This window comes from Anarhichas minor, unplaced genomic scaffold (assembly GCF_050575085.1).
Source record: "Anarhichas minor isolate MPS153535 unplaced genomic scaffold, ASM5057508v1 ptg000027l, whole genome shotgun sequence".
In the NCBI taxonomy this organism is placed as follows: Eukaryota; Metazoa; Chordata; class Actinopteri; order Perciformes; family Anarhichadidae; genus Anarhichas; species Anarhichas minor.
In genome coordinates, this window is record NW_027466473.1 from 21,251,936 (window position 1) to 21,274,659 (window position 22,724).

The 22,724-nt window shown below is 42.5% G+C and overlaps 1 protein-coding gene across 4 annotated transcripts in view; it reads right to left on the bottom strand.

Moving 5' to 3' along the window:
• Positions 1 to 9,835: 9,835 nt before the first annotated feature.
• jade2 (jade family PHD finger 2) overlaps positions 9,836 to 22,724 on the bottom strand; it is a 162,024-nt gene continuing 149,135 nt past the window's right edge. For all 4 annotated transcript variants that reach the window (XM_076101398.1, XM_076101400.1, XM_076101402.1 and 1 more), the window contains one exon: positions 9,836 to 20,884. In XM_076101398.1, the coding sequence (XP_075957513.1) occupies positions 20,075 to 20,884 (810 nt within the window). In that variant the 3' untranslated portion in view covers positions 9,836 to 20,074. The remainder of the gene's footprint in view (positions 20,885 to 22,724) is intronic.

Consider the following 22,724-nt stretch of genomic DNA (forward strand, 5'->3'; position numbering starts at 1 on the left):
CATCGATCCACAATGCTTTTTTTTTTTTGTCGCTTTTCTTTTGTTAGATTAGCCGTGGAAGAAATATTCGGTTCCTTTTTGCGTATTTAAAGGTACCAATAGACCTGTATAAAAGAAGTCCGCATTCAAGAAGTAAAAGTACAGAATTATCAGCAAAATGTTCTTGAACCATTAAAAGTAAAACTCCTGCAGAAAAATGCCCCCTGTGACTAATGTGTAATTATACATATCTGACATATTTAAATAATTGCATCAATACATACGCGTTGTTTAACTGTCTAATTATTTGATGTAGATTTTGGTAGTTTGTTGAACCCCTCCAGTGGGCCACAAAATGTGACCATTTGAGAGATGATGTGAAGCTCTGCTATACAAATATGTATTCACGTTTAGGACTATTCATTAACTTTGGCTTTTGTTGCAGCGTTTGACCTCTTTAGGCCTCAAATAGTAATCTAACCATTTGAGAAGTTCGGAGGGAAAATCACGAAAGGTCCAAAATATATGCTGCTTTCTTCTGTAAGGGGTCGCAAGCCAACCAGGCTGTAAACCCTCGGTGTAATACTTAATGCGTTGTATGATTATTATGTAATCTGAAGCTGGCAAATGTATATGTAGTGCAGGAAGAAGTAAAATATTTCCCTTCAAAATGTGTTAGAGTAGAAGTAAAACGTAGCATAAAATGGAAATAAGTACCTCAAAATTGTACACAAGCATGGTACTCGTGAAATGTATTTAACTCTCTTAATCTGAGTTGAAATACAGAGATTAGACAGTTTGTATGTGGAGCGGGATTACGTAGTAGCATGCAGGGTTAACTGGAGGTTATATAAAACAATGTTGGCAGCTTTATTACAAACACTATACCATCAGACCACTAGGTGGTGCACATGATACGGAAAGTGCTGAACAATTAAACTTCACTCTGGGTGACTACATTACACACATGTACTTCTGTCTGAATGGAGCGTACCATTGGGGCTTTGGTGTGTTGTCTGTGTGACATGAGGACTATGGTCGTTCAGTAGATGGATCTGAGCTGGTCTGGATGAGGTGCTTGGGGGGGGGGGAGGGGGGGGGGGAGGGACTGTCTTTGCATGATGCAAGGAGTTTGTGGAGTCTCAGATTAGATTGCAAAGCATTAAACAAATTGGAATTGGTTTGTATAGAACCGTTATCATCCACAAAATGAATAAATTAAGAAAATGAATAAATAGCAGTTAAATTAATATCAGCATTGGTTGTCTTTGGCTCTGCCGAGTAAACTGATGCTGTTTGTCTTCCTTCACAGGGATTTAAGGATATGAGCCGCCGGAGGAGGTGACTTCCCATCACCGGTGACTTTGCCTTCCGTTTTTGACAAAATATACCTCCTCACTCCGACGTGAGGAGGTAAAATAGCATTTCTCTGAAAGCAAAAGTGGCAAACACAAACTGCACAAAACATTGGAAGCTATTTATAGCGGCAGGCGGAGGGGAAAGGTACACATGGAGATGTGTCCTTCACCACCACTGTGAACAATGCTGCCTGCCAGACTCACAAACACACACGCCCGTGTGCCCACGCCCAACAGGGACCTCAATTAGTGTCAAATAATATACAGGCAGACGTACGAAGACACATGCAATGTTCAAACGCAGGCGTGTCATGCACACTAACAGTTACGTGAATATAATGAACACACGCTGGTTTACAAGTAAACACATAGAAAACCACCCACAGAAAGGCAAGACAACTGCTATGCATGCACACTGAGAAAATAAATGTCTCCCTGCCAGCCCCCCCCCCCCCCCCCCCCCCCATCACCACCAGCTGAAACACATCAAAGAGAGGGTGAAGGGGCTGAGGTATGAAAGGCAGGGTGGCTACTGAACCTCCTGAACCAACCTTTTGAATACTTGCAAGTATTCAAAAGGTTGGTTGAATTTGCATCATGAGAATGTAAACATCTAAATGTGTCCCTGGTAGCTTTTTCTCCGTCAAAGTGAAAAAAAACAAAAAAACATGTATTTTTAATTGAGCAATCTTGACACAATGTGCGACTAGGTTTGGCAGTTTTGTGGAGCAGATTTGTCTATTTACACGAAATATGGGAAAAAAATGTATTTCATACTTTCTTATTGATTTAGAAGGCAGCTAATATTTAACTGTACATTCTTCCTGGAGTACCAACTTGCATAGCTCTCTTCAAGAAATGTCCTCGGAACCTGTGAAATAAAGCGTTGCCACAATATTATATCATGTATCATGGCATAGGGCATTGAATTACTGGAACTAATACATGGCTGCTTAAAGTCAATCATTTTTTACTTTAAAACATGTATAAAGGTAATGACTCTGGTAAACAAATACAACGTTTTGCTCACTTAGGATACCGATTGAAGAGTTGACGTTACACAGGACAATCCTTTGCAGTTGGAACATGGAAAGTGTAGCTTCTTGTTTGCAGTTGTATGTATAAATGCACGGCTAATGTTGTCCTTTGTGCTTCTAGTTTGTGTGTGTATTACAAAACATTGTAAGCTGTTAAAGTGTCTGCACCAATGGGTTGAATAGGTAAACGGTTTTGCCTTTCTTGCATTTGGGAGTTTAAGTGTTTGCTGGTGGCTCTGTGGTGAAAAGGCAATTCTTCTTCAAGCCACCAGAGGGCGGTACAGGAAGGCAGCAGAGTGTCTCCTCAACCATCTCCATCTTTGAAGTCCTTCTGAATCTGTTCCTTTTTGCTGTGACTGATTATTCAAATTAAAAAATAAAAACATTGGTTGTACAAAGCAAAAGTTACATAGGACAGGAAAAATAAATGAGAAACTGTGATAATCCACATTCATAAATTAAGGGTAGTTACATCTTCAGCTAAAAACTCATACCTCCAAGGTGTTCCACCGAGCGGCACAGCAGGCGGTTCCTGGCCGTTGAGCTGTTCAAGTCCTCCACACTGTTGCAGTATGAACATTAGAGGACTGGCAGCCTGCTACGGTCCGACTGAGCTCTGACTCCAACTCAGCAGAACTCACGTTTACATTCTACAACACTTGTTTTTTTTAAACCTTTGGGTAACGAGCGAGGACCATTTGGGGTTCCAGCGAGAAGGTTTAGCGAAGACAGTGTCGTAGAATGCACTTTTCAGAAACGAAAAGGAAAACCTGCCATGGTGACAGGTGACCTTTAATTTCTACCTGCCAACGTTAACCCTGTACTTGGAAGGTAGCAGGTACTAATGTCATGCCATACCTCCATCTATCCACCTGTCCATCTGTCATTTCACTCAGTTAGCTTATAACGGACTGTTTAAGTACAGATTAAAGTTATTATAGCAGGACCCTTGGACTCTTGTAGGACACGTCCAGTGGGCCAATATCAACTTTAAACTAACATCTTGATGAGCGGCTCTAAATTAATTATTACTTAATATGAATTATTGTGAAGTGAACTTGACTGATCAAGCAATCACTGCACATCTCATCTTGTTACATTGTTTATCCATTCATTGTTTGGGTATTTTTTCAAGCTAAATTTCCCGACTTTTAAAAAGAAATTCAGTATGTATTTTTATTAATAAAGTGACTATTTTCTTCATTAATAAAAAATAATCGGCAGATTAAACTAGAATGCAAATGTTTGTGTCTTGTTTTGTGCGACCAAAAGTCTAAAACCCCAAGATATTCAGTTTACTATCAAACACGACAAAGAAAAGCGTTAAATTGTCACATTTGAGAAGCTGGAACCAGCAAATGTTTGGCATGTTTCTGTATAATACATCCTGAAAACAATTGTTTGATTATCAAAATAATTCAATAATTCCTTCATTATCATGTTGTCAGAGTCACCTGAGCCAGTCTACCTAAAATCTCAAACACTTAAAACAGAACTTATGTATCACACACAGAGCTAGTCCGGCTCTCAGGTTTAGCCAAATGATTCACTATCTGTATCTAAAGCTTTAGATTTGCTGTCGTTTTTCCTTTTCTCGTGTAGAATGAGTGAACAAAGCCCTCAGTGCAGAGATAACAACTGCTTTGTTTGTGACGGCCTTCAGGCAAACAGACTAATCACATTTAACCACGTGGGATTTCTCGATGTGCCGAATCACACAAACATTAACCTTGATGATAATAATCTTCTTCTCACAAACTCTTAGAATTCAACCCCACTGATACATCGTGTTTCCAGTTTGGTTGAACTTTGTGTCTGGAATCATTTCTGCACATGCTATTAACTCTTGCTTTAACATTAAAAGGGATCATAATCAGTTTTTAATTATATTTGCTGCAAAGGGCAGTGAAGGCACGTTGATGCCTGCAGGAAAAGAACGATTTTATATACAGTACATGTGTGAATTTAATATGAAATTCAGTTGAATTTGTTACCAGCGAAAAAACAAACAGATTTCAAATGAGGTTCATGATAATATTTACCTGCCCTTCTCCTCCTCAGGTGTAAGAATACACCGTCTGATGTCTAATGACAGACTTCCGTACTTTAATCAGCGCAGAACATCTCGTTGCCTTTATTCTTAAAAGGTGATTACTTCTCTGAGAGGAGGGGAAATGGCAAGAGGACCTGAGAGGACCTGAGAGGACCTGAGAGGACCTTTTGTGCTTTGTCCACTATGATGAGGCAATATCTGCAACGTGAAAGTGAGGAATCATAATCACAGCGGATAGTGTCCTTCAGGGCGTGATTGCTTGAACACAACAGTAACCTGCACGTTGTCTGCAAAGCTTTCTTCAGCACTGGTGTGCACTTTCAAAGGACAAAGAGAAGAAACTAGACCAGCGAGCAGATGTACTGGGTTCTTCTTTCACGTTCACTGATGTGTCGTACACTATAGAAAGAAACACCTGCACAAACCACAGCATGATGCATGAGTACATTTATTATCTACATACTAGAATTACATGTATTATGTGCAGGAAGAAAAGTCTCGTTAAATACTGAGACCAGGAATTATACAAAAGTATGTTTTGAATTCGGTGTGGAAAAATGTACGGCACTGATATTTATGTGAGAGCAGTAATTTGAATCAGTGGATCAATAAATAATGAATTAGAAATAATGGAGGATGAAATGACTTAATGTCACACACATTTAGAGAGTCCTCCGGTTCGATCGCCGCTATTTCTTCCTCTGCGTAGATCTCTCAAACACATCCGTCCATCAACCTCTTCAGGGTTATTGGGGAGCTTGAGCCTATATCCCAGCATGCATTAGTCTTCAGTCCAGTTCACCTAACTGCCCCAGGACTGTGGGAGGAAACGATAACCATTTTTATTTTTCCATCTTTATTTTATTATAAAGTTTGAATCATACAAACACAAGAAAACCTGTTTTGCTTTTTGCTCCCGTGTCTTTTTTATATGTAATTATTGTAGTAAACAACTTTTCAGACGATGCTTGTGTATCTGTACCTGCAGTGTAAACTCCTCTGAGGATAATATTTCCTCTCTATAATAATGCTCTGTTGGCTATTTTTCTTTTTGTGAAGCGACATACTGAAGAGAAGAGTCAGTCCTAGTCTTTGAACAGTCATAAGGAGAGGACTGGCATGGACTGAGATACAGCATGTTTAATAAGTTCACAGAAACACAGTTTGTATGATGTATGATACCTTCTCCCCCCTCAATACTTTCTTTTCATCCTCCGACCTCTTGACAGCACAGAATGCGTTAAAATGAAATGCTGCCACGGGTCCAAGTTAACGTGACTGGTTTTCCCCGTCCACGTAATTTAAAATATCTCAACGTTGACACCGGTCTCCTGAAAGTCCAGTGATTGACGCATCCATCTACCCCAACCTCCTCCCCACATGGAGTTTGATTAAAACATATTTAGTTTGAACCGCCATGACAGAGGAAACATGTTATTAATGAAACTATTATTATTGGTATAGGACTCATAAATGTATTTCTATTTGTGGTTAAGGAACTAAAACCTGCAAACACGCTGGTCTTTGCTCTCGCCATTCTTTCATAGCCCTCCACCTCCACCTCCACCTCCTTTGACTCCATACGTCAGTTTGTAAGTATTTACAAAAGGGTCTCATACGGGAAGCGCCCGATCAAAAACAAACTATCTTTCGTGTCCACAGGGCCTGGAGTGTTTTCTTTCTTCTCTCTAAAGTCAAGACCTCCGCCGAGTCCAATGTTTGTTGCTTTAAGAGGAACTAGATGGCTTATAATTCATCAGGAACACACTAAACCCCAGTGGCCTCTTGACGTTTCAGCCTGCTGTACCGTATGGTTTCAACACCTACCATGTGAAAACAAACCGCTGTGGGCTGGATGTGTTAGTGTGGTTGATAAGGATCTCCTGGGAGCAAGGAATGAAAAAGGAGAGATCAAGTGCGTGTGCCAAGACTATGAAGATCTGCTGGTGTGTGTGTGTGTGTGTGTGTGTGTGTGTGTGTGTGTGTGTGTGTGTGTAGGACAGTATAACAGATTGTAACAGATAGAATTGTTCAAACCCCCCCGAGCAGAGCCGCCCACCTCCTTCCTCTGTTGTTTGCAGGACGTCCTGAAACTAATGTGGATTTCACGGCTTCACAGTGGTGCATGTCAGCTGCCAACTGTTTATCTAAACAGTTTTCTGCTTTCTATTGATTTTTCAACAATGTGTCAGATGATCTGGCTGCCAGCACAGAAAAGGCTGTTCAATGGATGCCGTGGCATTTTTTTTTTTTTTCGTCTGTCGGTTTTTTTCTTTCTTTGCCAGCAACTTGTCACATGGTGGAGGAAACTGCTATCTGCTCATGTGTGTGTCTTGGACTATTAAACCGGTATAGAGACAATTTCACTGGGTAAAAATCCAGCCATGAAATCCTCTGTTTTTTTTAGTTTGACTTGGGGAGAAATGTTAAAGAGACTACACGACGTGTAGCATCACAGCTAGTGTGGAAGATGTAATGTTATTCTGTACTGCAGCCTTACTTCAAGGTGTGTGGCGATAACACAGGTGCATTTTTACATAAAAATGTGCCTACTGCATCTTAAATAAGTGCTGCTTGTAAAAACACCAGGCACCGTTGCAGATGCTTGGAAAAGTTGGCCTGAATCCCCCGTGGCACACTCAGCTCTGAAACTTCATCCTGCTGTTTCCCAAACACCATGTGAGGGCGTGAGGCTGGATGGCAGACACAGGAAACACAAACCTGAATTTATACAAGAGAAAATTCTACTTTTTTCTCAGGTCCCTGATGTCGAGGTGGGATAACGGTTTGGTAGTATAACAATACAGCAGATAGATGCAGTTAAGCCCTCACAGTTGGCTGGAAAAATAACATTGATATACAACAAAAAACAAATGATTTTCAAAAAGGGCCCCGTGGGAGAAGAGTGAAAATGAGAGCTTTGCGAGGAAAGCCAGGTGCATGAAGTCTCTCCAGGTGCTTTTGCTTTGTGCGGCTAAATTGATTTCCATTATTATGAATATGTTCGTTGGTTTGGCTTGTTTCCAAGGTGTGTGTGTGTGAATCAGATAGATGAGAGAGTTGAGGTATATCTGAATCAAATGGAAGGTTTTAGATTAGAAGGATGACACAGCAGTGAGATAGAGGAGGATATGGTCATATTATGAAGGAGAAACAAGTCAATAAAAAAAGAAATCTAAAACACACGAATAGTTAATAATCAATTCTTGTTTCTCCCTGAAATAAACCCTCAAGGACAGAGTCTGCATTTACTGTGCCTTCAAGTATCAAAAGTCCCCGTCGTTTATGATGCTGCAGAATTAACTAACAGATAATTAAATATACTTACTTCAGACATCCAGTGATTCAAAAAATCTTTTGGGAAATAAAATACAAAAATACTGAACCACGAAAGAGTCATTGAGTCTCACTGTAAATCTTTGATGATGCTGTGGATGTCATCCAGTTAATAAAAATGTAGCTTCAGGGCTATGGAGTGCTTCGTCGTTTCTTCCTCTTTGTGTTTGTCAAACCTCTGGCTGACTGAATGCAACGAACGTTTGCTGTCCTCTACAAGAGGGGAGGAGGCAAATTATATGATATATTAAACTGAGAGCACAAATTAGTAACTTGTCTGCACCAGTCATTAATTCAAGAGCACAAATTATTATGTCATTTCAACCCTGTCTCACTCCCAACTCGGCAAATACCAGTGCTTGTTTAGGACGTGATAGGCCATGAAGGGAGGTACATGGGTCAAACACAGAGGCCGCTGTTTGTGTCCCGTGTTAAACTAAAAGTAAACGCTGACATTTTGTCACTTGAAGTCATTAGTGATTCAAGTTAACATCAACAACGCTCTTTGCCTAAACCTAAATGGTTTTGTGGTCTAAACCTGGTCATTATTTGTGGGTCCGTTGATACAAGAGACCCCTTTCACTTTACAGTTATTGGATCCATTGTTATTTTAAAAAATGATTAATGCAGCCTTAAAGTATTTCAAGTGTGAGATGACGCTTTGTCTGCTTCAACTCCTGGAAAACATCTGCATCAGCTTGACATGTTTGGATTTTGCCGACACGGCTCGATCTTTGAGTCACTCCACAGATTTTCTCTGGGATTCAAATCTGGGCTTTGGGGCAGCTGAAGGACTTTCACATTCTTGTTGTGAAGCCACTCCGACATTGAGTTGGCAGCTTGTTCGAGTCCTGTTGGAGGAGAAATCTGTTGGCCGCACTCTCAGGCCTTTGGCACACAGAAACTTGCTCTCCTTGAGATTCGCCTGTGTTTGGATTCCCCGTATTGTTGCCATGGACTTCTGGCAAAGTCTCCCCGTCCAAGTCTGAAGCTGCATCATCAGGCTTCGAGGTGTGGCTGGTGTTACAGAGGTGATAAGCTCTGCCCAGGTTCCAGCAGACATTTTGCATCAGCTGAAGCATTTTGAATTATGTTTCATCAGACTACAGAATCTTTTGCGTGATGCCCTTCACGTGTTTGACAAACTACAGGCTGCTGCAGTGAGTTGTTCTGTGAGGAGAGGCTGACTTCAGGATTTATTGAAGGGCCTGTGCTGACAGTTATTCTAATATTATTATTAATTATTAAGTATGTCATAAAAATATCATAGCAAAGTTTGCCACACAAAATATATTCATAATAATATAGTATATCGTAAGAAAAGTCACAATATAGAGTGTAAAAGGAAAGAAAAGGACAGCACACCATCTTGATATTTTTATATTGCCACACAGACATTTGAGACAGGACGCCCTTCTTCAGCCTGCATCTGACTATTTCACTGTATAGTAGTTATAGTAGGTATGTAATGTAAAAATGCTAGTGTATAGTATGTCAGAAAATGTCAGAGTATAGTATGTTTTAAAAATAAATGATTTCATGAAAATCCTATTATAGTACATTTATAAAAAATATCACAAATAAATCATAAAAAAGTCATAGTATAGTATGTCATACAGGTGCAGTGTCTCTATATTGATTTAAATATTGAGCTGAAACATCATTTGATCTGAAGAAAAGTCAACCATAATTGACTTATTTTGGCAGTGCTACAAGTCAAATGAGAATATTTACTGTTTTTCTTTGTTCTCCGACAGTAAATTGAATATCTTTAAGGTTTTTTTTAAGGACTGTTGGTCGGACAAAACAAACAATCAGAAGATGTCCCGCCGACTTTAGTGGTCCCAACATCTCCTCAAGCGCCACTATTTATCCTGAGGAATGTTCAACTATCAACTTGATGGATTGGCATTACATTTGTACGTTCAGAAGAAGCTTCACTATGAGGTTCACATTTGAAGTTTTGAGTGAAATAAACATTCTAAGGGACTTTTCTTTCTTTGCAAATCAGATGGAAAAGAGCAGCGAGACCTCAGTTTGTTTGTTTGTGTGATGAACAGAGAGGCAGAGAGTTTCGTGTACACAGAAAGCACTGCTTTATTGACTGCACTGGACTGGACTGGATTAGTCTGGACTGGATCAGATGGGATTGGGGCTCCATTGGATGAGGGTGGGAAGTGAGGGAGGGCGGGGTCAGAGGTGGGGGAGGGAGGGGCCAGACAGGGGAAGGGGGGGGGGGGGGGGGGGGGGGGCGGTGTGGGTGGGATGTAGTGGGATGCAGCCATCATTAAGGCAACACATACAGCATGCAGATACAGTCACAGGAAACATCGTCATCATCATATTGCTTTTCAAAGTCTCGCTTAAAACATCGAAATTGTACAAAAAGGAAGAAAATAGGTTTTTCGCACTAATGAAAAATACATTTTTTGATTTTTCCCTCCTACAAAGAAGATTCTAATACAAGAAAAATAAATATAGCAAAAAAAGCCAAAAAATAATTTAAAATAGCTCTTCTTTTTCATATATGTTCAATAGTTCTCTTTGCTATTAACAAATGGCACAACATTCTTTGAAACAAAGAATACAGAAGGTTAAACTCCTGCAACATTCATATTATTGTGTTGAAGAACTGATGCAGGGGGGGGGGGGGGGGGGGGACTGGACACCACAGTAGAGATTTTAACACCTTTATGACGACAAATGAGACAGGAGGAGGAGGAGCTCTGCTTTGATTGGACGATGCTGATTTGTACTCAAATAGTGCTAAAGTACGACCAATTTGATGCAAAACAATCTCAGAAAGGGAGAGAAACTGTTCACACAAGAAGCAGCTAAACGAACATTAATGTTGGATATTATTAAGATTTTATAGGAGTTGCTGCAAAACAAAACTCCACTGAATAGTTGTGTTTTAAACCTGAGGGAGAAAACATGTCAATTGCAGGTCAGCAGAGTTTTTTTGTTTGTTGTTGTTGTTGTTTTGTTATTAATGAGAGTCAGAAACTGCCTGCTCTGCACTGAGGAGGGATACTGAGGAAAAAAAGAGGAGAAAATAAGTAAAGGTGGAGACGTGAAGCGGAGCTGAGACAGAAAATGCCAAAGCAACACAAAGTTAAAGAGAGAGTGACGATGAATACGGAGGAGAGAGAGAGAGAGAGAGAGAGAGAGAGAGAGAGAGCGAGAGAGAGAGCGAGAGAGAGAGCGAGAGAGAGAGAGAGAATGTTTCAGAGCACATCCACATGAGTCTGACTCTTTGTCTAAATCAAAAACTTTCTAACAGCGTTCCCCAGAGTGGATGAATAACATCCTCGCGTTATTAATGCAGATGAGGAAAACCCTCTCTGTGATCTCTCATTGCAGATGTTAACCGACTTATCTAGACCACAAGAGGATGCATCGCTACAGGTGCAATGATCCCGCCTTCTCCTCCGGCCGCTCTACTCTCTCTGTCTTGACGTAAAGCTAATGAGAAAAAAGCTGCAATGTGTCTACAAGACCTTAAAATTGGCTTTCTCTGAGAGAAATGTAACTGGGAAGAACCAGGTTTCTCTAATCCCCGACCCCGACTACGGAAACGTGATGTTTAAGAAATCAGTTCACGGGAGAAAGTCACTTCAATGCATGTAAACAAACTTAAATGTTATTTACATGGGGGGTCACAGAGAGCAGGGTGGGGGGGAGGGGGACAGATGTTCAACCAGCTGAGCGACCAGATTGTGAAAATACGACGAAGAAGAAGAGATGTTTCTTTACGAAAACACTAGTGTGTATACACACACACACACACACACACACACGGTGTTTTCAGCCATCTTTGTGTGGATGTAGCCGAACAGGGAGACGGATCGCTCCGGTTCCCAACAGAGGAGGAAGAAGAGGAGGGTGAGGAGAACAAAGGGAGACTGGAGGATCAGTCATCTCACCGGGAGAACTGCTGAAAAAGTTTTCACTATACGTCGAGTATCTTTCTTACACGCGCACACACACACACACACACACACACACACACACACACACACACACACACACACACACACACACACACACACACACACACACACACTGCACTTTCCCCACTTTATGTGATCAAAATCAGTTTCCTTCCCCGCATGTATCAAAGATCAGGCGGTTTATTTGGCTCAGTGGTAGAAGATAAACATTGGTTCTGTGTGTGTGTGTGTGAAAAGAGGAAAAAGAAGACAGATTACAAAAGCAGTGAAGAGGAACAGTGAGGAACGAGATGAAACAACGGGTATCAGGAGAAATAAATAAAGCAGAGACAGACAGTGACGGTGAGACAGAAACACGGCGCACAGGGCCTCTTAACAAAACGCTCTAAAGCTGCTTCTTGATTTCAGTCTAGACGAGATTTATCCAGATTACTTTTACACCTGGAAGTAAAGTTTTTCCGGTGAAATTACTCTTTTCCTCGTAAATCACATTCGTCCTTTTGTTACATTTACACTTTGTGTTTCGCTTCCGAGCTAAATCTGATGTTACCGAACATCGCTCTGACCGTCAGTGGGAGCCGGGAGCTCGGGCCAAATGGATCTTCAGTGTGTCTGGGTCGCGTTGATAAGTGATATGTTTGTGGGTCTGAACCTCCCTGAAGCCTGATGGGAGAACCAGATGTGAGGGAGGAACCATTAAAGGGACTCTCGCCATGTTTCCAGTTAAATTGCCAAAAATTACATAAAAGGGATTTGATTTGAACACTGGATTATTATTGGTCTGAACTCCATGGAAACACATACAACCATAGGTCAGTGAGTACGGAGAAATAAGTTACATTAAAACTACATTTCTTTTTACCTGGCTGATTGTGACATTTAAAGGGACAGTTCACCCCAAAATCAAAAATACATATTTCCCCTCTCACACGTAGTGCTACTTATTAATCTAGATTATTTGGGTGTGAGTTTTCTAGAGTTGTCTGCTTTCTCTCCAATATAATCGGATCATTTGGCACTGGGGCTTGTGGTGCTCAAAGCGCCAAAAAATAACTAACAACAAAGAAAACAAAAAATAAACATTTTGAAACCCCAACAGCAACGTCTCTTTCCCGAAATCATGAGCTGGTTACTCAAGATAATCCAACAGAGGTCGTTATGTTGGAACTATTTGTCTTTCTAACTAACATCAAAACAATCTAGATTGATGAATAGCACTACAGGTGAGAAGGAGAATATGTATCTTTTTTGGGAAGACCCGTCCCTTTAAAGAATAAAGCTGGTGTTTTATGTTGTTGTTATTGTCAACTCAACAAATCCAGTGAAAAGACCAAAAACCAACAATGTGTGAGTCCGTCTTTTCAACACTCAACACAAGTTAGCCAGAGCCGACGGACGTTATCGCAGCCAGCGTTACCTTTTAACTGACAATAAACGTTTTCACAACGTTGACATTTTACCCATCCAAACAAATATTCAAATTCAACATTGGCGATCTATGCTGCAGAGGACAAAGGCTTTGGATGAAACTTGGTCCCGCTCGTTAGTGAGATCAATACATTGTCGGTTTGGGTCTTTTCATGGGATTTGTTGACAGTAAAAGAAATATAGAACATTGTATCATTATTCTATAACAATTGTAACGTTGTGTTTGTATTCATATTAATATTATTGTGTACTTTATATTCTTCCAACATTTTTGTTCCATGCCTATAAAGCCACATTGAATTGAATTGAACCACAGAGGGTTATATGGAAAGTCATGGTCGTAAAATTCTGAATTGTTTTCCGGGCTTGTCAGGCTATGTAATGGAAATTTCACCGGTTCCTGTTCTGCTTTCCTGATTTGATTGTTACAGTCTGTAAAGGAAAACACTTGGATGGAGAGACCTGGCTGCATCGAGATAAACGGAGAGAGAGAGAGAGAGAGAGAGAGAGAGAGAGAGAAGAGGAGGCGAGAGGGCAAGGAAAAAGGAAAGGGTGCTGTTTATATTAGCTGCTTGTTAACTTGACTGTGTGGACAGCCTGCAAACAGAACGCAGGGGAAAGAACAAGTTGTACTCTCTGTCTGCGTCTCTGGCTCCGGTTCAGTAAACGTCTCCCTCCTCTCCTCTCTTTCTCTCCATCCATCTCTCTTCTCTCTCTCTCTCTTTCTCCAGGCCAAAGCAGAGTGCAACGTTTTCTCCTCCTCACACGTACTTCCACAACACGTGCCTGTCATTATTTGTCCTTAAAGCCACAGACATCCTTTATTTTCTTCTTTGACATTTTCATTTGTTTTCTTCTTTTCAAGCTTCAAAAGCGATTAAAAAAAGAGCCACGTGCCGGCCTGAGAGGCTGATCAGCGGACAGGAGAGGAGAAGAGAGAGGAGGAGTTGTGGGCAGTAGGGAACACGACAGGACGGGTGTGTTTTTTGTGTGTGTTTTTCTTTTGGGGGGGGGGGGGGGGTTGCTGGTGGTGGGGGGAGGAAAAGTGAGGAAGATGTTGGATGGCAGAGACGGAGTAAGGTGCGCAGTTCGTGCAGATTGGAGCTTTAGGTTTGGAGCCGCTCTGGAGGCAGATGTAACCTCACTGCTGGTGTTGAACCTTAGTGGGTGGAGCCAAAGACCGGTTGTGTCTAAGTGATGCTGGACTGAAGCTCACCAACAAAAATTGGTTTATTTCTTTACATGAAAATACACTTTACTTTGATTTATCGGTTACGGTTGTCTACCCAAGCAACGATGGAGCATATACTATGCTCTGCTTTTCTGTGTTTTGTATTCCAAAGTGATCATCTTTAAGTTTTTGGCCTGTTGGTTGGATAAAACACGGCATTTGAATATGTCTCCTTGGGCACCTAAAAAGCAATCTGGTTCGCCTTTGAATTGCCATTAAATTGCTTGTTCTGTCCAAACAGCCACTCAAAAGATATTCACTGAAAAACTGGTTGCACAGTTACATTTGAGAAGCTAAAATCATAAAGTGTTTGCTACTGTTGCTTTAAAAAAAAAAAAAAAAAAGCCAGACAAAGACTAATATTGGATCATCAAAAATAGTGTCCAATTCATTTTCTGTTGTTCGACTAATCAATGAATCGCTGCAGCTCTAAAAATGTCATCTGGTTTGTACGAGTGAGAAAAGATTCAAATCTCTGTGGTTCTTCGACTCCACCAATCTAGGCTCGACTTGACAATCGAGCTCGTTTCCGCCTCCGAGGCGGCTCAGTCTGTACGACTAAACCTCCAACCTGTGCAGTGTGTCTGGGTTTTTAGGATGCTGAGACCTTGAAGCCGTAACTTTGCCGCAACGGAGAGGAGAGCAAAGCGCCAGTAAAAAAACAAAACAGAGTAAGCAGATAATGAGTCAGCTTTCTAAATTTGATAAAAGCCACGGCGGCCGGCTAAAGCGTCACAAAAGAGAAAGAGAGAGAGAGAGAGAGAAACAACAGCTTCCAAAGGCTTTTTCAAAACACGGAAAATGAACATGTGTCTAGTAGTAGCAGTTGAACAGTATTATACATTATTGTAAATGTGTATACACTCCAGTGGTAGGTTGGTGGGTGGGTTTGCATGGCTGGCGTAGGACAATAAAGACTAGATCAGAGAACAGGAAGCACTAAGCGCTCATTGGGTCAGTCTGCATTCACAAAAGGATTAAACAGTGACAGTCTCTTGTTCAGTAGAAAGACCAGAATGCTCACTTTGTGCAAAAAAACAAACAAACCCAATGTGCCGAGGCAGCAAATTAAATTCATCATCACTTAAGGAGTCTAAAGCATTTGCAAATCCTGGCTTTACTGACCTGAGGACAGCCTCAAACCACTTTCTTATTGGCTAAAGGAGCAACTTATGAAAAGCATTGTGGTGCCCTTCTGGTTCCACAAAACCACCTCAGAGCAACGATCACTTTTCACCTTAAAATCCTGGAATTCATTTCCCCCCCATTCAGTAGATTTTTTTTCCCTTTTTGAATGGTTTCGTTGCATTAATCTGTTTGTACAACAGCATTTACGAGCGTTTTGTTGCCTCCCTACTACTAATATTAATCATTAAAAGAAAAGCTCTAAACATGATCTTTGCTCCGCTGAGGGAGTTCTGAGGAACCCAGCCCTGCTGGTGCAGTGATGTCTTTCCAAGGAGTTTTACAACAGTGTCGGTACAGTAAGACAGCAGCTCTGTGAATCACAGGCCAGCTTCCAATCGCCCGCAGCCATCGGCGTTGGCCTTTAACCAGCTTTTCAGCAGAAGTCTAGGTGGAGTGCGTCACCGTGCGTGGGTGTGTTTTCTGACCCGCCATTATGTGCACGAAGCCCACCGGCTCATTTCTGTGGGGCAAGCATTGATGCCAAACTCCTGGAGTTTTTTTGTTTTGCCCTCACGCATGCACCAGCTCACCATTTAGAAAACGGTATAGTTGTACATCTATCCGTGAATGGTGAGATCCCACAGAAGAACATGACCTCTGCAGATCCTCAGCTGATGCCGACACTGACGCCGTGACTGACATTTCAGATGAAACCCAGGGAAGAGAAGAACAATCTAGTCTGGATATCCGACCTGACAGGAGTTGCAAAATTCTAAAGATCATCAGAGCACATTTCGGGCTGTGAGCCAACACCCACACCAGCGTACCACACAGAGGACAGTGATGCTTTGAAGTTGTATTCTAGTGGATATTGATAGTAAAAAATAAAAAAAAGAACCAGCAAAAAGAGTCCAGTCTACAGTATCTATGAAGCGGAAGGAGATGGCACGGAAGCCACACTGTAAATATAGAATAATAACCAGTTTGAGTTTGCCAAGGCTGCACAGTATCAAGGGAAAAAAACTGCAATCCCTCACAAGGGACTACAGTGCTGCTCCAAATCTGACTAACCAACAGGAGAGAATCTTTGAAACAGCGAGTGTAACTCACCTAACCACCTCCACAACTTCTGGAGAGGAAATGCAGCCCAAAAAAAAAGCTTTTTGTTTATTTCCCCGCTAGCGCTGTGCAGCCTTAGCATTTGCTACTACATGTTAAAGGGCCGTACATGTGAGGCCTTTTTCTAATACCACTGTCTACAAAGTCAAGCTACTCTGAACATTGAAATATTGAAACCGAGATTACGTGTTTCTGTCTTAGCGACCCGTGAATGGTATAACAACCACCACGGTCGGAGGACTCCGCGGGCCGTAATGACGATACGTCACCGCGTCCTCAAACTTTTGTTGCGGTTGTTATTGTTGTTGTATGTGTTGCTGCTGTGTCAGTGTTTATGGGGGTTGTACTAACGGTAGCCAACGTAGAAGTCCAAAATCTTCCACCTGTCGTGTCAAAACCATTTCAAAAGAGTTGTTTTTGTTAATTGTTTTTCCAGACAGTGAATCTTCCACGATGGCTACACCTGAAGTAATAATACTCTCCTGCTGATAGAGGGCGTGTCACTTCCTGATGCAGTCAGGACCACGTAGACATAAAAAACGAATCATCTTGTACATTATAACCCTGTTGTACCAGCTCTGGTGTGTGTGTGTGTGTGTGAGAGAGAGAGAGAGAGAGAGCTGTATATTGTGTGGTCAGTTCAGCAGCATTTGGCTTTTTCTGAAGGGGGGGTTAATAGTCTGCGTTTAACAACCATCGTCGGCCTATTACTGTGGCGACAGGCTGTTCCTATGTGAACCCCCCCCCACGTGAATGTGGGAGAATCCTCGTGGGGGTTTATCGTGTTTCGAGCTGTTTGACATCCCTATCTAACATTCTTCATCTTGAAAACCGAGAGAGAGAGGCGTGTGTCTTTCTGTGGATAAGATGTAAAATATGCTGCCTTGATACACAGATCCGTTCTTTGGCGTGGTCACTTCAGAAGACAGGTGAGAAGCTGTCCGTATAACAGAGGAAGTAGATTGGACTTGCACCTCTATGTAAGTGTCTGTTCATCAGGCCTGGGTCAAGCAGCCCTTAAAGAAATACCCCACCTGTGATGCTTTTGAGGATGAGAATTTAAAATAAAAAGAGCTATTATTAACGGACCTGTCCCGCTCATCTGGTAACTGAAACCAGTTCAAATAAAGTTGAATTATTGGTTGACACTATTGAACCCAGGGCTGATGGTCATACTGAGAGAAGGAACATGCTTAGTAGTAGTCGTGTAGGAGTTAAAACAGTGGAGCTTGCCAAATAAGGAAGTTTTTAGACGTACACACATCACTATATATATATATATATATATATATATATATACTGTATACATTATAAAATATGTATATACATATCTATATATATATCTATTTATATATGTATCTCTGTTTTACGTCCCTTTTTCGATACATTTTTAAACCTTTGATTCTTTTTTTAAAGTTATTTTCTTTAACCCCTGAGAATACCATGGACTGCTTTAAGTACAAAATACAACTCTCTGAGAGAAACAACAAAAAGTATTTCTTTTTTTCTTAAACAAATTTACAAACAACTCAATTCAAGAACTCAAGAGCGTTCAGGCCTCTGAAGCTGATTATTACATCGTCATCATTCATCTAACAGGAGAACAGGTGCAGCAGAGCCGTCCGTAACGAGAGCTTGGCCGCGTCAAACGTCCAGCGGTCCTCTGAACGAATCAGTGTCGTGCATCTTAGCGCACCGAGCTACTTCGTTTGTAATGTAGATGCTCATGAAACTTGTTTCTTCACTCTCACCTGACGACACCTGAGTCGGTCGAGACTGTGAGTTGGGGGTTGAAAGCTAAAAGAAATCAGTTAATGGACCTTTGTGGGTTGAGGACAGTCTGCTCAAGCCAAAATTTAGACATATCTTTACACATTAAACTTGAATAATTAAGCATTTTTGAAGCATACCACTGAACTGATTACTGACAGATTAAACACAGTCAGCTAGCAGGTTTAAGTTATATTTTAAAACTTAAGCCTGCTAGCTGGCTGTTTATTTGACTATTATCTTCTCCACGTGTATCTGTTGTTTAAGTCGTGTCTCTCGAGGAGACGCGGCGTTCTCAGTGTAACGTGGCCAAACCCTGTTCATCGACGGCTCTGGACTGCAGTGATCTAGTTAGGTGGGTGGGTTGTGGTTGGGGGGTTGTGGGGGGGCACAGAACAGTAAGCAGCTCTTTGCGCTGATAGTACTTTGTGGCTCTGCTTCGCTAACTGCGTGCAGATGCGTCGTTGATTAATGGCAAACGCTGCATTTACATCCTTGTTTCAGGCACTCGACAATTGTTAAGGTGACAAGGAGCCCAATGCCGGCTACACTCGGTAACCCATCCAACGGGGTTTCCTTTTGGTTTGATTGTTACAAATCCGATTGAGAAACGACTGATTGATCTACTTATTGATTGTTTGGTTGATTGATATAAGGTTGGTGGGGGGGGGAGGCAGGTTGCACAGGGAAAGCGACAGAAGGCACAGAGTTTCTACTATGATTTTTCTCCAAAGATTCAGGCTTAAAAAAAAATTAAAAATAACGTAACTCAGAATTCGGAAGAATTTGAAAGCAGCTGACGAAAGTCAGATGAAATATCTCAACAGCGGCTGTGATGTGAGCAAAGGGATTTGTCAGTATGTCTGTGTGTTTGTGTCTCTGTGTGACAATCTGAATGAGCACCAGGGTTGGGCTCAATCTATTTGCTATAAAAAATAAAATTGGAGAAGCTTGAAATCTGTCTTTTTCGTCCGTGAAGATAAATTTGAGAGTAAGGGCTTTAGTTTATATTTTGAGTCGACGTGATGAGAATTGAACCCAACCCTGAATGATCTATTATACACACACGAGTGCTTACGTTACAGCTCTTATGACTAGCTAGTTGTGCTTTTCAAGGCTGAATACATGTTATCCCAGGTCGCTCTTTGTACATATTCAGACCAGCTCTGGTGTGAAATTGTCTTTCCACTGAACATATTCAAGAAAACAGGGACTCGTTGGATGCATCTCAGGCCATGAGGACCGAGAGCGAAGCAGACCCTGAAACCAGCTTGAATAATAATCATAATAATCATAATAATGCCCCGAAGTGTTTGTTCCCAAGTCTGGCAGAAATGGGTACTTCAACGCCCAGAAACAAAATGAATCTGAAATACAAAACAAAAGAAGACTATGGGTAATGTTTCTTTCCTATTTGCTGAATGTATCGCATCTTGTGGAAAGCTAGCGAAGAAACTACGGTCCGGTGGAGAAGCTTTACTGTCCGACAGGCAAACCGCTACATTCAAATCCCCCCAACCCCTCTCCCAAAAACAAATCAGGTGAGAGCTGAAGAGATTTTCCTCGGGTAAATGTGACAGGGATTTGGTTGAACGACGCCATCCAGCCATGTTTTCTGGACTGTTTATTGGGCACAGATGGAGAAACAGTTAGTCAAGTTAGGACCACTGTGTCTCAGTTCTTTATGAGGCCAGCGCCCTCCTTCTCAGCAGGTCCTCGTTCCCAGAATGCAACTGCGGCAAGCAGAGGTTGCGTGCGCCAGAGCGTGTGTCCGGATCACTCTGCTCGCCGTCGGAGAAGTACCCGTCGGTCTCGGACGTGTCCTTTCCTGTGAGCGGCAGGCCCACGGGCTGCAGCCCCCGGACGCGCGCACCGACGCCCCTGCCTCTGCCTCTGGATTTGACCTGGCGGGTCAGACGGAGCCGCGGCACCCTGCCGCGAATGAACGCCCCTGTGTCGGGCAACGTGGCCCCGGGGCTGGAGGCCGGACGCGGAGATGAGCTTGCAGTGAAGCCGAACGTGTCGTCGTTCCCCGCGTAGACGCTGTCCCACGGGCCGCGGTCCTCCGAGATGTGACAGGAATCCATTTTGGAGATGGGCGGCTGCGGCGGCGGGTCCCTGTCTAGGTCAGAGCTCCTTGTCTGGTGGTGATGAAGGTAGTGGTGGTGCAATACCTTTGAGGAGCCCCTGGACCTTTCCCCTTTCCGGACCACGTGGCCGGGCTTTTCCTCCACCACGCTTTCCCACTGCTTTGCAGTGGAGGGGCTGCCGGAGGCGGAGGGGCTGCCGGAGGCGGAGGGGCTGCCGGAGGTGGCGGCGGAGGCCGCAGACAGGGGCGTCTGGGGCAAGGCGGGGGCGGTGGGTTGCGGGTGTCCGCGAGCGCGCAGCTTGTTGCTCCCTCGCGGTTTGCGGCCCAGCTGAGGCGTTTTCCAAGCGGACTGCATGGACTTCTCCATCCTTAGGTTCAGCAGACTTTCCTCGCCTTGCAGGAGCTGGATGACAGAAGAGAAGAAGAGAGGAGGTGAGGAAAGGAATTGGAATGAGAGTAAAAGCCGATGAAGGAATGAGAAGGAAAGCCGATGAGAGTAAATCAGGAGAGAAAGAAAAAAAATTGCTGAATCAGTTCATGTCTCAAGGGGCAATAAATACACGTTTTACTCTCACTGTATATGATGAATCTGAACTCTCGCTCGTTGATCAAATACGACAGTTTATTTGCCTGTTTCTTGGGTGTCTGGTTTGGAAACCTCCCATACTCGACCGTAATGTTTTAGAACAAAAACTCCCCACCCACCACCACCACCACCACCACCACCCACATTTCCAAACGCTCAACAGTGGAGGACGTGAGTAACTGATGTCACAAGACATTTTGTTGTCAAGCAAAAAAATCAAGTGACAAAGCTGACATAGTCTAACATTTTACATTGTGATGTTTAATCTCTTCCTCTTCAGTATTGCAAAAGAAAGGAGTTTATTATTAATGTCAACAACAGGCCGCTGTAATGACGGTTTGTTTGATAAAAGTCATTACTTCAACTTCAGAAATCTGTTTATTTCTTTGCAGATCTTTCTTTTTGTTGATATCAGGTTTTCATATTAACATCTCGTTCTCTTTTGTTTAAAAAAACAACACAGTGTTCCTGTTTTGTTTCTTGTCCCTGAACACATCCCCAAACAATGGAGTTATATCATGCATTCTGGTCGGAGCCCCCTGCCAATCAATACACAAACAGAGCACATTCCTGAGGAGAACAGCAGGTCAGCCACAGTGCAGCTCTGCTCTGACCATCGAACTGATCAACCCACAGTGTGAAGTGAGCAAAAGCCCACACAACTCAAAACTCCATTTATAGAAAGATCCAATTCAAAAGGCTGGAAATTGGAAAATTTGCACGGAGCTTTCTGCTCAACTGCCGGCATTAAGCGAAATGACGCATTTTGCATAATCCAGTGAATCCTCGCCGGTAAATGTGTGGCAAGCTTTGGGCATCAGTAACAGGGGAGGAGGAGCCAATGAACATTGATCATTTACACATACCACCCACATTGCAATGATACAAAGACGGTTAAACCTCACACACTGAGGTTGAACCTGAATTACAATATGCTGAAAGGTTCTGATGGATTATTTCCCCAATAACACCAAAAATAAACCCCAGTTGTAATAACGTACTTCATTAAAAAACTAACTTCTTTTCTTCAGAGTTACTGTAGTGAAAACACATGCTGTAAAATACATGTAAAACATGCTGCTTTTAAAACCACAATGCAAATGGATTACGTCAAGTTATGCCAAGGAAATAATAATTAAACAGCCCCAGATCACTAATTGTCCTCAAAGGGCTTGTTAAATTAGAGCAGCAAGTGGGAGCAACTGAAGAACTGCAGGCGGTCCCTGTGGACAAAAGCGGTAGTGTTTCCGGGAACCAGACTCCCTTTAGAAAAACTCTAATTTTACTGCAGCAGGGTCTGACAGTCTGCCCCGTGCGGTCCTGGTTCTGGTTCTCCCGTTGCCTCCCTTTCCTCCAGCGGGCTCAGCGATACGGCCTGGGTCTCCAGCAGCGTGGCGTCGGTGTCGGCTCCCAGCGGGGGCCGGCAGAGCAGCGAGGAGATGCTGATGCCGGGAGCAGAGCTCTCCTCCTCCCACTGAAGCTCCACCTGCAGGTCAAAGGCTGCAGCAGAGCCGGATCTGCGTCTGTCCTCGGTAGATTGTTCACTGCCGGAGGCCCCGCTTGAGTCTGAGTTTCTGGTGGACCTCCATCGACCTTATCCATCCATTATCATTAGTTTGCTTATATAAGTTATATCGAGGATTAAGTTTTAAATTGA